At 36.8% G+C, this 18,822-nt stretch overlaps 1 protein-coding gene across 5 annotated transcripts in view; it reads left to right on the top strand.

The window, feature by feature from the left end:
- The window catches only part of BICD1 (BICD cargo adaptor 1), a 155,821-nt gene extending 137,942 nt beyond the window's left edge, over positions 1-17,879 (top strand). For 2 of the 5 annotated variants that reach the window (XM_087968537.1, XM_087968536.1), the window contains 2 exons: positions 4,239-4,314; positions 11,998-17,879. In XM_087968537.1, the coding sequence (XP_087824663.1) occupies positions 4,239-4,314; positions 11,998-12,082 (161 nt within the window). In that variant the 3' untranslated portion in view covers positions 12,083-17,879. The remainder of the gene's footprint in view (positions 1-4,238; positions 4,315-11,997) is intronic. The other 3 variants (XM_087968540.1, XM_087968538.1, XM_026695086.2) reach the window with 2 other exon arrangements.
- Positions 17,880-18,822: the final 943 nt, after the last annotated feature.

Raw genomic sequence — 18,822 nt, 5'->3', positions numbered from 1 at the left:
GTCTGTGTGTTAGGAATGGAAATGAGGCAAGTGTAAAAGCATACAATGTGCTTCAACATATTTTCTTTGAATAACATTATTAAGTCATGTAATGACTTCCAGCATAATTGAGCTAAGTGTTAAAAACATTGCGAAGGGCATCACAGTTTGACTCTTATTTCTGTAAAAGAAAATAGGAATAATGCAGAAAGGAACTCTAACTTGTTCTGAGAAAGGATTTTGCATCTCCTCATCTTGGTCATTTTTCTTCTGCTGTGATCCCAGCATGTTATTAATTGTTAGTGCCAGTATTTGCTGTGGTTTGGAAAACATAGATAGCATCTGTTGGGATGCTTTGTTTGAGAGGGCTTTAATTATTCAATATTCAATATCTAATGAAGAAGCAGATGAACCGAGTCACCTATCCTTCACCAAGAAGAACATAGTGGCATTTCCATCCTTTCTAATGAAGAAGTAGAATTGCTGGGAAAAAAGATACATGGCAAATATGGGGAAAAAACAGAAAGAAAATTGAATCCTGAACAATATAGTCTCTTAGTGCTGCCACAGTGAAACATGGCATGTGCTATTACTCTCTGATCCTTACTGTTAAAAGTTAAGGAATGTTGCTGCCATGCTGGTTAGATTGAACAAATAAATGTTCAGCAATAGATATGTCTCATTTAAATTTCTTCCGATTCACACTTTCATGTGATAAACTGGGCAGTGAAGTTAAACTCCTCCTAAAAGCACTTGCTACTTAACAAATGCATGTCAGCAAGTCAGAAGGTGATCCAAGGTACTTGATGTACTATGGAGCTATCTGTTACAATATGTATGGAGTCATTCCTTGGCGCCACCTTGAGACTTTGATGTGGATGAAATGTCAGGTAGAAGACTTAAGGTTTAAGCTGGTTTGCACAACCCACTATAATATGGTTTGTCTGACTTTAGTTTTGCATGTTTTGTGAGCCCTCCAATTATGGGTTATTGCAATCCCTTAATCCTCGATTAAAGTACAGTTATCAAATATGTGTGAACCCAGTTTATAAAACCATGCACATATTGCCTGGGTTCATATATTGTACTAAGATTTAGTTTACAACTTATCACAATAAGCTAAAACCAAATACATCACATATTATTTTATCCAGTGTGACAATCCACAAAAGTGAAAGGATGAATTTGAGGAAGCTGCTGGGAAAATTAGGAACATCTTTAAATTACACACACACACACACACACACACACACACACACACACACACTACATACCTATCACAAAGACACACAAATATAAATTATATATATATATATATATATATATATATATATATATATATATATATATATATATATATATATATATATATATATACACACACACACACACATAAATTATATACACAGATTTAAATTGCACACAAATTGTACACATACACACATTTATTAAACACAAGTACACAGTCCAATTCATTATATTTTGATTCAACAAACTGGGCCAATATGAAGTAGCTAGAAAATTACTCAGAATGTAAAACTTTAGCTTTGTTGACAGCAGAAATAAAGACACACAGGATATAATCTTTCAGGCAACAGGATATAATCTGTGGAGGGAAGTTTTAATGCCTTTTGTATGAATACATGCCTTTCCTATGATTTGTGGAAGTGTGGAAATGGATTCAAATTATACTGAACCTAAGTTAAAGAAACAGAGAACTTCAAATAAGTTTATAAATGATAGGTTCTTATAAGAATAGGTCCATATTTATAAAATTGCAAGGCCACCTATCTCACTAGTACAGCAACTCTGGGCGGCTTACAAGATAATAAAAAGTTAAAAATTCTTTAAAAAAAAAAAGAATAAAAAGATTAAAAGTGAAGAACCAAGACTGGCAGCCTGGGGGTGAGCATCTTCACCTATCAGCCACCCCCAATGTAACACACCCCTTTTGGGGTCCTAGGCCAAGCAGTAGAGCCAAATTTTAGGCTGTTCCAGATGGGGGTAAATCTCACCTCTGACAGGGCCATCTTAACAGCATTATGGGGCCAGGACAAAGCAGTGTACTGGGGCCCCTATGACAAATACTCACAGGAATAAAAATGTAAATGGTCGATAAAATTAAGCATATATTTGCATGTTAATATTAATAAAAAACAGTAAAATGTAATAAATATGTATTTATATGATATAATATGCATTGAACGGTTAACATACACAGATTAGTATGGGGCCCCTAAGTTCGTGGAGCCCATGGGCAAGTGCCCATCGGGCTCACGCGTTATGACAGCCCAGATCTCTGACAGGAGAACATTCCAGTGGGCAGGAATGAGCCATAGCAGAAAAGGCTCATCTCCTGAACCGCCACTAGGTGAAATTATTTGACCGATGGGGTCTGAAGTAGGCCCTGTTTGTTGGAACAAATATGGTGGTTAGTCCCATTGGAATAAGGCAGTTCATCAGATACCATGGACCCATGTCATAAAGGGCTCTAAAGGTGATAACCAACACCTTGAACTCGAACTAGAAGCAAACTGGCAGCCAATGCATCTCATGTAACAGTGGTATGACATGTGCCACCTGAGGGGCCTCCCGAACTGACTGTGCCACTACAGTCTATAATCAGTTGTAGTTTCCGAATATTCTTTAAGGGTATGTAGAGCATGTTGCAGTAATTCAGCCAGATGACCAGGTCATGAATGATTGTGCACAGGGCCTCACAATCCAATAAACGGTACAACTGGCACACAACATGAAGTTGGGCAAAGGCTCTCCTAGCACTTGCAAAGCCCTTTTATGTTTTTATATGATTTTTTTCCTTATTTGACAGCTGGGATCTAGGTTCCAAGAGGCAGGTTGATGCTTATTCATAGGTTTCAGAATAACTTCAGCTCCATTGGAAAAAAAACACCCCATAACTTTAGAGATGATTCCTGGCATTATGAGATTGTAAGAACTCCACTGTCTTTAATATGTATTAATAAATGGTGAATATATATATATATATATATTCACCATTTATATCAATTTACAAATTCAAATAATCTTCCAGCAGTCAAACTAGAAGAAGATTCTAAAATCATTGAAATCCTTTTGAAAAACCTCACATTGCTGATAAGAGTCCTAATATATATAAAATACCACTATTTATAGATTTTTTTTCTAAAACACTGGAGCTTGCTTTTAAATGCTCCTTTTAAAAAAAGTAGTAGAAATAAGAATCATAAATGAATTGCCTTTTGTACGCCATGTAGATTGTTCTCTAACTGCTCTAGAACTTAGTAAGATAAAGCTGGTCGAACACATCCATCTGAATTCTTGAATGCAATTACACTTTTTAAAGTAAATAAGATTTTTTTCTGAGGGAAATTCTCTCATTTCCAAGTTCTTTAACTGAGTACCGAGTTCAGATGATGAAACATTTTTATCATTTTAAATGTGCTGTGTTTTTTCTTCAGGCATTCAGTATATAATTATAATTACAGTTACAAATCTTAAATATAAATTACTTTTCTCAGGGAATTATTCACTTTTTTCGTCAAGGTCATTTAAAACTCCACTGCATCCTGTTTTATCATCATAATTTGCTTTAACAGGCATACCACATATATACCATAGGAGGGCAGTGTAGATCTTCACAGAATACGACAGTGCTTGGATATGCTTAACACCAAGCAAAAAAAATATACTTATGGCTAATTGAGATATTGATTAGGAACCTGGAAGAAATATATTTATTGATAGACTGATTCAAGTATAGCTGAAATTAATCACAGTCCCTTTGCCCCAATATAAATTATTTCATGGTTTTTTTTCAATCCAAGTATACCCATTTTTTCTACTAGATTTTGCAATGAGAGAAGCAAAACCAGTTTCTAAACTGAAGTCAATACCCAAATGATCATTGTCAAGGAGCAATTTTCTTTCCATTCATCTGTATCCCATACCTATTTGAGTATTTAGCAAGGCAATAGAAGACACCATTTAGATTAACAAGTGATCTTTGAGAGTATACTGTGAACCTACCCAATGTTTTTAGGCTGTTAACTCAGAGAAAGTGAGGGATATCTTTAAAATAAGATTTTGAAACAGTTGAGTGTTTCTGTCAGCATTTATCAATGCTTTAACCGTTTAATCCTCTTGACTTAGAGCAGCATTCCTCACTAAATCTCTTCCACCACCTGCCTTGTGTGTTTATTACTTACTAACCTTTTGTGTCATCTCTTTGTATATATCCCTAATTTATCAGTCTCTTGTAGATTGTCAGCAGCCTGCTGCCTCACTACCGCCACACGGCTCACAACTAACCAGGAGGCAACGCTGTCAGACTGTCAGGTAATGTTCTGCTAAATCTCTTTTCTTCACCTTTTGGCTTTCTCTGCATGCTATAGTCAGATTCTCATCACCCCATTTCCTTTGCATCTGTCTCCAACCCTAATTTCTACTCTATCTGCTATCTGGCAGACCCTTATCTGCCTTTAAAACAAACAAACAAACAAACCAAATTAAAATTGAATCAAATTTAAACTTTTGTAATTGATGTGGAAAGATTACCTATGCTACCATGTCCAAACAGTTAATCGTGCCTGCATGACTGCAGGAATCATGCAACAATATGCATTCATATGTCATATTTAGAGAAGAAAGGACCACTGAACAATAGATAAATTTGCAAAACTTAAGCCAGATTTGCCTGCACCACTACAACCATCCCATGCAGACTATCAAATCCAAAGATGTTGTTCAGTCTACAAACGTGTGGGTAGCAAAGAAATTATAGGTAGTCTTCAACTTATGACCAAATTGGGACCAGAATTTCTTGTTGATAAGCAAGGTAATTGTTAAGTGACTTGCACCCTATTTTATGAGCTTTTTTGCCACAGTTGTTAAATGAATAACTACAGTTGTTTAAATGAATTACGTGGTGTTTAAATTAATCTGGATTCCCCCAGGGACTTTGCTTACCAGTAGCCAAGTGGGAAGGTCTCAAATGGTGATCTCATGACCCTGGAACACTGCAACTGTTGTAAATACATGTAGATTGCCAAGCAACTGAATTTTGGTCACATGATCATGGAGATGCTGCAATGGTCATAAATACAAAGACCAGTGTTCAGTCACTTTTTTCAGTGCCTTTATTACTTTGAGCAGTTGCTAGATGAATGGTTGTAAGTTGAAGACTATATGTAAAAGCCTAGGCAAAAATGTGTGTGTTTTTAAAGAAAGAAACCCTGCTAAGTAAGCAAACAGGAATCTACAAGATCCATGTTTCTCAACCTTGACCATTTTCAGATGTGTGGACTTAACTCCCAGAATTCCACAGGAAGGCTGCCTGGAGAATTCTGGGAGTTGAAGTCCACAGATCCGAACATCGCCAATGTTGAGAAACACTGGATTAGATCATTAAATAAATGTTTAACTTAAGAAGCTATTTAAGTAGCATCTGGGGTGAATCTGGAGCTGAGCTGACTAGTGAAAGGGTTGGCTAGCCTCTTCCCAAAGTTCCACAGGGTTTATTTAGTAGTTCTGTAGAAAGTACATTTGTCTGACAAGATTCCTATCAATAGGCAATAAATACCACTCTGATCAGCTCCTTGAGTTGCCTCTGACAGCATCTTTTGGATTTTGTATTCTTCCTTCCTTTGTAGGAAGGACTATAATAAAATAGAAAAGGAGATGTTGTGTCAATAAAGGAGAACATTTGTAGGTCAGGGTTGAACTGTGTGGTCCTTGGTGTTCTCTGAGCTTGTTCGTTTCCTTGTAGATGTTTCATTACTCAAACTAGGTAACGTCATCAGCATGTTTGCAAAAAAACAAAAAAAAACAACCGAGGACCCCTCAAGATGCTCTGAGTGAGAAGGTTCTAAGTTCTAGGCTTATCCTTTCTCGATAGAGCTGAGCGTGTGAAATTGTGAAAAGCTATTGAGAGTCGGAATAGGTATGGTTTAGATTAGATAGACCAGTCTGAGATGGTATTAGGCAGATTCCTATTTGCATAACACAAAAGCAAACATGGAAAGAACCAGGTAGGGATTGCACCATGAGAAAGGATGCTGGCTTTTCCAGTTGCCCTGGCCAAAATAAAGAACTGATAAAAATTCTCAAGGGCTTGTTTGTTCCCAAACAACATGGGATGAAAAGATTAATCCAATTGCTCTTGTCTCCTCTGGGGTTTAGCTGGAACTGGATTCCTTGTGATGGCTTTAAATTGGTAGGCACATCTAGATCTGAGCATGACATATAAATGTACTACAGATACTTTTCAACTTACAATAGTTCACTTAGTGACCGTTCAAAGTTATAAGGGCACTTAAAAAATGTGACTTATAAATAACCATTTTTCAAAGTTACAATCTTTGCAGCCCCCCCATTATCATGTGATCAAAATTCAGATGATTGGCAACTGGTTCATATTTATAACCATTGCTGTGTCCCAAGGTCATGTGATCACCTTTTATGACCTTCTGACAAGCAGGTCATTGGGAAAGCCATATTCACTTAACAACCAACTGCAATGATTCACTTAACAACTGTGGCAAGAAAGGCCATAAAAGGGGGCAAAAATCACTAACAAATGTCTCACTTTACAACAGAAATTTTGGGCTCAATTGTGGTCATACTTTGAGGACTACCTGTATTGCTATATCGTTAGAACTGAAGTGGAAAATGAAAGCCCCTTTTTTGTGCTTCCTAAAGCCTCAGATGGAAGCACCACTAAAATTCAGTTGTGTGTCAGTTCTGAAATAGGAAAGACTGGTGAACCACAAGCTAAGCTTAAAATGGGATTAACATTTGTTTTATTTAAAGAAAACCTGGACCCCTCAAAAGCCTTAAAATCCAAGCCCCATCTACGTATAAGATGCAACCCCATTATTTTGTATCATCTAGTATATTGTGTTTCTATAATAAGCAATTAATTGTGCCCCCAGGGGCCACGGTGGCTCATGTGGTAAGACGCTGGGCCTGCTGCACACCGCTGAGGTCAACAGCTCGGCGGCTCGATTCCCGTGAGCGAATAAACTGCGGAGGGACAAGAAAGGAACCTCCCCCAATTGCCTACCCGCATTCAGGCGTCCCACGGGTAAAGATAACACCGCCTAAAAAAATTCCTTTCACAGAGGCAGCCAGCCACCCTCAGTGATCCCTGGCTACATGTGCCATACCCTAAATAAATACATTGTGCCACCAGTCAGTGGTGATATTCAGCCGGTTCGCACTGGTTTACGCGAACTGGTAGCAAGGATTTGGTGTGGGTCACCCAACCAGTAGTAAGTTCTGGCTGGCCACATCCCTGACCCAGTCACTACTGGCTCACTTGCCCCGCCCACCCAATGCTCGCTCACCCCGCCCACCTGATGCTTGCCCCTTAAGGTATTTTTTTTCCCTCCTGACAATCAGCTGTTCATACGATCAGCTGTGTCGGGATTCCCCTAGCTTGTCTTACTGCTTCGCCTAGGAGGATTTTCTGAGGCCCAGGAAGGCAAAAAATGGAGGGAGGGGCACAGCCCCCTCTCTCCCTTTTTTGCCTTCCTGAGCCCCAGGGGAGCTTCCTGGGAGCAAAACACCCCCCCGGAGGCTCCTCTGAGGCCCAGAAGGCCCCAAAATGGAGCGAGGAGTGGGTTCTGCGTGCTCCCTCCAGGCTCCATTTTTTTTCTTCCTGAGCCTTCTGGGAGCAAAAACACCCCCCAAGAGGCTTGCCTGAGGCCCAGAAGGCCCCAAAAATGGGCTGCAAAAAAGCAAAAAAATAAAATAAAAGCCACATCCACCCAGTCACATGGCCATGCCCACCAAGCCACGCCCACAGAACCGGTAGTAAAAAGTTTTGAATCCCACCCCTGAGCTATCTGTACTTTCAGGCCCTCTCTATTTAATTTAGGGGTCTCCAAACTTGGCAATTTTTAAGACTTGTGTACTTTAAGACTTGTGCCTGAAGAATTCTGGGAGTTAAAGTCCACAAGTCTTAAAGTTGCCAAGTTTGGAAACCCCTGATTTAGCTACTCTCTGGTGTAATGAATTCACTTTGAGTGTTCATCTGAAATAATGTCTGGGCTGAATAATTTTTAGGTAATACAGAAATCCTTAAAATTCACTGAGAGTTCTGTAACTTACCTGCTGGACATAATTGGAATGGTTGGCTTGAAAGGAGCATGGATGTACCAACCTGTCTCAGTGTTAGATCAAGGTTGACCAATCTTAACCACTGGGGTCATAGATGCAGTCTTTTGTATGATAACAGAAGTTAGAATGATTTGTTCCTGTTGACAACAGACCAAAACGGAAGGAAGGCAAAGCCCAGTTCATTTGTTTCCACCCATCATTAATCTTAAGAAATAACCTCATGCCAGAAAAAAATACATATATCTCCAATTTTTATTTTAGACCATGTAGGAACATGAGGCAATAGGCACGGTCCTCAGTGATCCATAACTTCACTGTTTTATATGTTTTTATAACAAGTTAAAAACAATGCACTGATCATATTATCAAGTTTGGTAATGAAACGTCTCCAAGAAAACCACCAAGCTCAGAGAGCACCTAAGTTTCCACAGATCAACCCTGAGTCACAAATATTTACTTCTATAAGCAAAAATAATTATTTTGTTAAACTTTCTGTTAACAAATCATAAAAAGTTTTCTCTCTCTCTTTCCCTCCCTCCCCCCTTCTCTCTCTCTCTCTCTCCCTCCCTCTCTCTCTCTCTCTCTCTCTCACACACACACACACACACACACACACACACGAAACACTGCAGTCAGGACAAATTCATTTTGTTTGGCAGAGCTTGCTAGGAGAATTACAATGGTACCCAAGGAAATGTATGCCTAATTAGAACTGCTTGCTTCATTCCGCAACAGCAAACATAATTCCACACATACTCAATCCAGGAACAGTGGTGTTATGAAAAATGGATTTTAGCTGAAAGCTAAGAGAGAAAAAATCCTAATAATATGGAACCAATGACAGAAAGGTGGTGGGTTCCTCTTCACTGGATAAATTCAAACTGAAGCTGGAAATATCATCTGGGTAGTATTCCAGAGCAGGATTAAAATAATAAATCCTTATGTCAGGGAACATAGTATTGCTATGGGAAATTAGTATGGCTCTTCTCTATTTCCAGCTACCTGATCAGCCAATCAAAAAAGCCGCAAATTTTGTAATCTAAAAATTCAGTTATCTTTATTCTCTTTAATCTTATTTATTAATTCAAATATTAAATAAATAAAAATAGAGTGTTTAGATGAGCTACACAGCAGTCTTCAATCTATTGTTATCTGTTGTATTTATTTCTTAACACCATACTAATTTTTACCTAGAAATTATAGAAGTTGATATTCAAAACATCTAGAATCCATTGGTTGAAAAATACAGTACTATAAGATATATCTTCTAGTGTTCTCTCCCTGGCCCGAGTTTATGAAGTTTGGCTCGAGAATCATGATTTAATTAGAGCAATTGCTGGAATCCTGACAACTTTCTAGCATGAGCTATTTCCTACAAGTTTGCATGAATGCTCAGGGAAGCTTAATCTGCCAAACGTGGACAATACTGCTGATTCAAAAATGCACTTATTTATTAAACAAATGTACATGGCCATTTATCTAACTGATAGAATATCTAGGCATGATATTGAGCTACAGTCTCATTTGAGAATTTCAAAACAGTAGATTGTAAGACATCCTATTCTTGGCAAATTCTTTATATTTTTATCTGCACAATAGCTATAGGATTATATTCCATAATTAAACTTCCAGAATCTTAGTTGTTATATAAACCCAATCTGAATGAGTCATCAGACCAAAGGTTATTCTTCAAAGCTTTTAGGTTTGTGGAGCCCAACCTCAGAAAACTTCTGTCTCCTGAATGTGTGCCCTGGATTGTTCTACACGTTGTATTTATATGATCGTATGTGGCTTTTTAGCTGTTATGTTTATTATTTCAAGATATTTGTTCAAAATATTCTAAGGAACTACAAAATAGGTTCTTTAGCCCACCTTGGATATGATATGACATACTGAGAGAAGATTATGTTCTTTCAAAAGAACTTTTGGTTCAATAATGAATGGACAGAGCGTCTTTCGGTTGTTGGGCAAGATGGCTAATTGCTCTGGAATCACTTGCTAAGCAGGCCTAAAATATTAATTATTAACAGACATTTCATCACTATAATTCCATTATGTAATACCGTATATCTGTATTTGAGAAAACCATATTTCTGCACATTACATGGTTGTTATGGGACAAAAATGTACATCAGGGGAAAAATTGGAAGATGCATTTTGAAAAGGCTAACTGGTTTTGTTGTTCTTGATAACTATCCTAGATTTTTATCTTCATCTGATTGCTTTTAAAGTGCCATTAGATCATTCTTTCATCATTTGGACAAAAGCAAACTGTTACGCTAACACATTTTTAATTTTTTTTTCTCTATTCCTTTAAGCTTGCAACTTTATGGCATGATAATTTTAGCTTTGCTAATTGTTATTTTTATGCTTTAAAAACATTAAGTCAGTGGGAACTTGCTCCAGACTGCTAGTTCCCTATTGATATTAGCTACTGAAAAGCAGCAGTTTATTTCCATCCTCCAGTGATGAGCTAATCATAGAAAAAAATGGGCAGAGGTTTCACCTTGTGAAGAAACAAGGGTCATTCACATGCAGCGTGTGGGTTGTTCACCTGAGTCTTAAAATGGTGTGATCCATGATATCAACTGGCCTTTCAAATGGTTAGATTTCCTTGAAGCAAGTTTTGCTGCAATAGATCTATTTGTATTGTTTTTACTATGTAAGCAAGAAAAAAAAAGGAAAGACAAAAAAGAGAGAAAACAGTCCACAAAAGGTATATTATTTTCATGTTGCAGGATTAACATCTTGATGTTTTTATGTAATAGAAAAAAAGAAATTAAGTTTTTAAACTCAGACATATAGTCTATACTTTGAAATGCTCTAAATAGAGGTCCTGGTGGCAAAATGCTTCTTCAAATATAAAAGAGAGTCCATCAGATCACTGGATTAATCACTGAGAATTTGTTTCATTTCAACTCTGTAGTGAAGATAGTTTTTTAGTCATATATTATCTATTTTTGCAATTCTACTAGTTCCTAATCCATTGATACACAATTCAGAATTATAAACTTAGGCTTAGAAATCAATGAGTTTTGCAGAACAAAATTAATGTGTGACTTAATTGCTTCCAGAAGATATCACTGCACCCATAAATGTCCTTCTGAAAAGCAGAAATCCAAAATAATGCAAATAATTTAAAATGCATAGTAGTATAACATACAAATCTGAAGCAGACATTTTATTGCCATGCATCTTTGTACCTTTAACATCTAATCTAATTTAAATCATCTCTAAAAATAAAAATGTTACAGCTTTATTTTTTGTTGAAGAACACATTAAATATTTCAGGGTAGAGCAGGGTCTGAAGATTTCTGCCCAAAATCTATATGTCAATAAGTGTTTCAAATAAAGCTATTGTCACTTCATAATTTTTGGCAAATCTTGATTGCAATATTGATAACTGATTTCACAATTATTGCTACTCCTTGGAATTCTTAGAACAGCAACAGCAATAAAAACGCTTATTTACAAACAACTAATTTTGAATGTTTGGGCTAAGTCATGGGTGTCAAACTCACTTCATCACGTTGCCATCACGTGACATTTCATGACGTTTTCCCCATTCGCGGAGCTGGGGTGGGTGTGGCCTGCACATGACACATACAGGCCACGGGCCGCCAGTTTGACACCCCTGGGCTAAGTCAACCTTCCCAACTATCTCAAGATGGTTTAAATGACGTTTACAACATATAATTTCTTCCGGTTTCATTGTAAATATGGTGCTGATGGCTTGGCGTTTGTCTTCTATGTACAGATATAATGTAAGAATTATAGGTATATGCAGAATAGTTAAAATACCATGAAGGTGCAGAGGACCATCTGTCTCCATGAAGAGTTTTCTTCTTTGCAGCTTTCTTACTTTGATGTGTATTTTAAATAGCTAATTTCTCATTCCAGTCCTGATGTAGCTCTTCCAGAAGAACAGCCACATTCCAGCTCCCAATATACCCCTCCTGTCAGCTGTCTAAAGCCGCCTCCTTAACATCGTACTTCATACGCAACCTAAGAGTTTGGGGAAAATCTCACCACACGGACTGAATTCGAGTTCTTACAGCAAAGGAAGAGTTTGTGTCAAGCATGACTGCCTTGTTGCTGCTGCTGAATCCAGACACCATCTACAGTCTTAAACAAAGAAAAAGGCATGTGGAAAAGCTTTAAAGCACAGTGCCCAGACTGCTGAAAATCTTCAAGGTTCCTCTGTGTCCATCATCTGATCAAAACTACACAATGGAAGTCAGACTTGTTCCTTGCAGTTGTTTGGCTAGGACTACTAATGTGCTGGGAACCTAGACTCCTATTGAAGCAAAGCAAAGAAAGTATGCTACCAATCTTATTTTGCCCATTCAGCTCAAGCTACTGACTCCATGTTTCTTTCTGTGGTTTAAATGGCATTTTATATATTTTTTTTTTTTTCTGACATATTTGCACCAAAAAGTATGGTTATTAGAAATGATGCGTTGATGGATTTCTGCCACTTGTTTTTCTTAAAGTAATATGGAGATAATTACATCGAGATTTGTTTTTTTTTTTGTTCAGTTAGGATTTGTTTTTATTATTTTTAAACATTTTTAAAAATGTGTATATATATTATTTGGAGATAGCTCGCCTTGGGCAAAATGCAGCCTGGTGTTTTGTTTGTTTTATTGCACAACATTGTAGAAGATACATTGAAATGAATGTGTTGGGGGGGGAATTGCAGAGGAAGTTGGGTGTGCCAAAATTGCATCAAAATAAATAGGCACACAGTGAAGCACTTAAATTGCATTGATTTCAAGAGAATTCTGGCATGCCTAATTTTCTCTGAACTGTGTCTTTTGACTGGTACTACAGAACTCTGCTGCACTGGTATTGTTTACACAGTTGTTTTATACATTACTGTATTAGCTGCTGGTTCCTTTATACCTTCAACCAGATTTAAGCCTGAAAAAGGGTTTTATTGAATAATATATGCATAACTGTTTCCTTGTGCTTATTTTTGTGTTTCAGGGTATCGTTTTGTTTTAAGGATCTTTTCCCTTTTTTTTCTGGGCAAGCTAATTACTTGGTGCTTTTTTCAGTTTTACTGTTTGGTATCCAGACCAAAAAAATTCAAATGAACTTGAAGTAAACATACTGTATTTTATGATAATTGAAAAATGCAGGATACGTTTCACTTTACTCCCAAATCCAGTATTATCAGACACTAGGGCCTTCCTTTGGTAAAAAACCAAATGGTGGTGGGATATCAGATGATCAAAATTTGTGCATTTGGTGGGGAATTAAGCAAAGGAAATGGGATCGATATTTTGAATCGAAGAACATAGATTTAAGGGATTGTCTAAACTGTCAGCAGTTTTTATTCTAGCCCATTCCATAACAAATAACTCAGGTCAGGGTACACAGGTTGTTCCTGCATTGCTTGGCATTCTTCATTCAAGAATTTTCCCAATAAATTTGAGAAATGCTGGGTATGAAAGAAAATGAAGGATAATTACATTATTTTGCACAATGCTTAGAAGCAAGATGGCTTACTTGCAAGATTTCAAGTTATTAGTTTGGGTTTTTGGCTGGGTCACTCAGTGATACTGTTAACCAATTTCTCCTGTTAGTGGAATTCTTATTCTGAGTCAGATAGCCTTAATACATTATAATGGGGAAGACATGAGTAGATCCAGTTCTCTTGGTTCCATCTCTGCCGTGCTGATATGAATTACATGACAGAAATTGTATGATATCTGGGGAAATTATCCATTCTGAAAGATACCAGATCAGCTGGAATGACTTGACATCAATCCCCCTGAATATTAAAGAAAATGCTCCTTCTTAGAATACATACCAAAACACGGAAAGAAGGAAGGGGTGGGGGGATCTTCAGCCAAGGAAACCATGAAGTTTAAGTGGTCATCTTTGTGCCTAATAATAAATACCATTGAAAAACAAGGTGCTAAAAACAGGATAAGCCTAATCAGCAATTAATGTAATGTGGAACAGTTGAAGTTTTGTCAAGAGACAGTGGTTTAAGTTACCAATGAAATCCACAAACTTGAAACTCCAGTGTCCTAGGGACAATTAGTGTGATAGGGAATTGACTAGATGGAAATACATTGAGTTTAAATGAGCTCTATGCGACAGTCTAAATCATGTATAGCCATTGCTAGGACCGTAGGAGCTAATGGTTCTCGTTTAATGTTTTTCCATGTTGCTTATCTTGTGCTATACTTAACATTTCAATGCTTCATATTCATATTCATATCTAGCAAGGGAATATTTCAGGAGCTCCTAGGGTTGCTGTTGCCAACTTTACATTGGGTTACATTGACCGTTAGCCATCAATCTGCCTGAATTGAGTGTTCCTCAAGAGTGCCAGGAACTTCAACCATTCATCTCACTTTAACTGTCATCCTAAACTCAATAATGTTGTTTTCCAACTGGTGGGATCTTCATCCAGGAGCAGAAGGTGCAGATAATATTGCTGAACAATGAAAAAAAAGTCCTATGGAGAGTTTCATTGTGGTTTTGCTTGTGGATAATGCAAATTAATTTATGCATATGGTTTTGCAAGAGAGAAGCACATGATTTCTTAGCCAGTGAAATCAAAAGGCCTTAAAAGTGCTTAGAAACGATTAGATCATACCTTCATTTTGATTTGTATTCTATTAACAAATGGTTTCAACTGACCTAATGTATACCTCAGAATATCTGTTAGATCAAACTGTCTGTGTAACTGAGCTGCGACTATATAGGTCTTACAACATATGCTATGCTACAGTGGAAATCTCATTCTTGCCATTTTTGGTACTATATTTTGCAAAAAAATAATAATAATTTCAGGCTGCAGTCTTATGAATGTTGACTTCAGGAAAAGTGCTGGAAAGTAAAAAAAAAAAGGAATTGTTTGGATCTAAATTTCACTTACTGCTGTACAGATTGTAGGCTCATACCTGAGTAACTATGCTAAAATTTCAGGTTCTTTTTTAATATAGGTTATACTACATAGCTGGAAACAACACCTCTATTATCTTCATGAAATGTCCAGAATATTCAAAATACTGGAATATACAGTATAGTCAGCCATGTCTCCCAAGCCTTTCTTTTTTTAAATTTTGATGGATAATTTTAAACATTTGAATATCAAAAGTATGGGACTAGTCCAGAGACAGAGAAGCATACATTTTCCCATTTCAATCTAAAAACAGATGAGAAAGAATATGCACAGTACATTCACAATAGGAAGAATGATGAGGGGAGAGAGTCTGCTATGCATTTTGCACATATGTACACACATTTAAATTGGCTTACCTGGACATGGAAACATCCAACAACAATCAGGTTAGATGTGGATTTTTGTACAGCTTCACTTCTTTTCCTGTCTATAGCGGTGGTGAATTAGTGTATTAAAAAAAAAGAAATATCCAGATTTTTATGTCACGTGATGAATTGCTCAAAAGTCAAGATCTAGACATTCCTCAAACTAAATGAGAAAAATGACAGAATATTACAAAGAAAATAACGGTATTCAGAAGGCCTTTTAAATTAAAAAAAAAATCACAGTTATTCATTCTTTTTCTTTTAGCAATGAAAAAGTCCAAAAGGGGGTATTTTCTAAACATGATTATACTCTACCCAACTTTTTTTTTTTTGCTTAATTGAATTTTAGTGGAATTAATAACATAGGACTAAGCCTAACTGCACAACTGGGGAGGAGTGAATCTTTTATTGTTAGGGTCTAATATTATCCTTTTATCAGTAAAGCCAATAAAGCCTCAAGTTGCTATCTAATCTCTAACAAAGTACATATGATTCTGAAATTGGTTCTTTTATTCCATGATTTATACAGCAATTCCATTTTATTTTTCCTTCTTTATGAAATATTTGTTTTAATGTTCCAAGTGCTGAGTACATTAAAAGCACAGTGATTTCCCTCCTTATATCTTGTCTTAACAATCATGTTTTGTTCTTCAGCTTTTTCTCCAGTTTTCTATCTGTTAAAGATAAATGAGACAGAGTATTCAGAAAATTTCTGGCATTTTACTTTTTTTTTTTTTTTTAATAATCCTGTGTATAAAATTAAAAAAAGCAATTAATTGCATTGGCCTCAGGGCAGAATGCATCTGAATATGCAATATAATAAAAAGCTTGCATGACATAATTTCATGTACCCTTTTCAATCATCTATAATAAAGCTAGAGAATTTTTATTTCATGAAGATTCCTCTTTCCCCATTCCTGCATATTGGAAATGCAAGGCCAGTATAACTTCAAGAGCCATATTACCTAAGACTTCCATCCATTTTAATTTCCCTTCTACAGAGCTCTTAAAAATCCTCTCTAATAAATTTGAAGGCAACATGGTGATAATTGACAACATACAAAGGAAAAAAATAGATGTGTATTACTGTGATTGCTATTTTAATTTGCTATAAGACTCTGTATGTATAGGGGTCTTGTTTTTTAGATAGCATCTTCACATGAAAATATATCTGCTGCTCACTATTATGGGATAGTGCGATGGCTCAGCAGTTAAGACACTGGGCTTGTCGACTGGAAAGCCCACAGCCCAGGTTCGAGACCCGAGCATTGTGCAATGGGTGAGCTCCCATCTTCGCCTAGCTCCTGCCTACCTAGCAGTTCGAAAGCATGCAAGTGCAAGTAGATAAATAGGTACCACTTTGGTGGGGAGGAAATAATGCCCTGCGATGTCATGCTGGCCACATGATCATAGAAATGTCTTTGAGCAGCACTGGGTCAACAAGCCCTTGAAATGAGAGATTAGCTCCAACCCCTATAGTCGACTATGACTAACGGAGTAAAGTCTGCAGGGACTCCTTTCCTTCCCACTATTATGCACTAAAAAACAGCAGTGGCAATTTTTATATTTTGCAGCATAAATAATTTGTTTTGTTGAAACTTTTACTTCATTATTAAAACTATTTTGAAATTTGTCACAAGTGTTTGATACAAGTGGAATAATTCTGCTAACCAGCTGTGTGAGTTTGGTGAGGGGGAGAAATAAAAATAATCTAGCTTTTAAAACTTTATTCATGGATATGGCTTTGTGTACCATACCTCTGAATAAATACAAGTCCACCTCACTAGTTTTGGATCTTGCGTTTCAAACCTTTTGGTTTGACCATTAAAGGATTAATTCATCTGATCCTTTGTTCAAAATACTTTAAATCCTGATGTTTTGTGACTTTTGTAATCTCTGAATGTTTCCCTTTGCATGAATGTTTCCTTAACTAATCAACCACAAAAAATGTATTGTGTTATATTCCAAATGGTTTTGAAATTCTGGTGAAGTTTGTGTTAAACATGATTGTATACTTACATCTGCCTGCTGTAAAGGTTGGCTATTTCTAAATGGAACTGAAACTGTTATAAAATTTTGAGGTTGAATGAATATTTCTAGATGGTGAAGACAATAGATGTGCTCAGTGATTTAAAGACTGAATGTTAAGAATTCTTGTGTTGCAACCACTGGTTTCAAGGGAAGTATATTGACTAATTCTCAATTCCAGAACCTTGTGCTTATGAAACCTCTGAAATAATTACCATGTTAAACCCTCTTCCATTCTAGTCTTTATATCTCTAGACAATCCTAGATGAATTGTTCTGAGAGGCAGTCATATGCTTGTACGTTTGATATAATTCAGCTTGAACAGTTGGAAATTAAGACACTCCAGAACAGAATAAATTAAATTAGGAGCTTATATACGATTCTTACTTACATCATTATGTTCAATTAAAATTATGATGTAATGCATAATTATCCCACTAAATAAATGGGCCATCTTTTGTTCACTGAACTGTGCTTTAATGAGTTCCTACATATTCATGAACTAGCTCTCTGCCAATGAAGAAAGGGAAGGAACCAGTGGTGGGTTTCTAATTTTTTTCCTACTGCTTCGGAGAGTGTGCTTTGTGCTTGCATGCGTGCGCGCAGGTCACAAAGACCATCCTCTGTGTCAATGCTGGTGAACTGTGCTGTTTTCGCTCAGCTGAAGCGTGGCAATCCGCTCTGCTGCGCGAATCAGCTGAGCTAAAAAACAAGGAAATATAGGAGATGTAACAGTGGAGATAGGTGGGCGGGGCCAGCCAGAGGTTGTATTTACCAGTACTCTGAACAAAATTTCTGCTACCGGTACACCAGAACCGGCCCGAACCGGCTGAATACCACCTCTGGAAGGAACATCTATGCAAAAATCCATGGGACTTCGTAATTCACAATATATTTGCAATACCTCACCAGCTAATATTTGCAAATCTCATTTATTCTATTTTACTAAGGTTTCAGATATCTAACCATATCTATATATCTGTATATCTATATCTATATATCTATCTATATCTCTCTACCTCTACCTCTACCTCTACCTCTACCTCTGTCTGTCTGTCTGTCTGTCTGTCTGTCTATCTATCTATCTATCTATCTATCTATCTATCTATCTATCTATCTATCTATCTGGCATATATTTATTGCTGGATTTTTCAGACAGATAAAGTCCTGATCAAGCCACAATCAAAATAACATAGCTAAAATCCTTGATCCTGATGTAGATAGATTAAACATAGCCTGAATGTTGTTAAGATAAACATCTCCTTCTCCTGAGCTCATGTAATACGGGTTCCCCTTGCAAGAAATCCCCTTTTTCTTGTGCAGGAGAAAATGGGGAGGAATTGCTTTTCATCGAAAGCCAGGACTTCACCAGAGCACTGAATTTTAGTCTCTTCCTTATCTGGCCAG

Source organism: Notechis scutatus, chromosome 6, assembly GCF_049901735.1.
Source record: "Notechis scutatus isolate UNSWTSFEM ecotype Mainland chromosome 6, rNotScu1.2, whole genome shotgun sequence".
Taxonomy (NCBI): Eukaryota; Metazoa; Chordata; class Lepidosauria; order Squamata; family Elapidae; genus Notechis; species Notechis scutatus.
The sequence above is the reverse complement of the archived record's forward strand: the minus strand, read 5'-3'. Positions and strand labels throughout refer to the sequence as shown.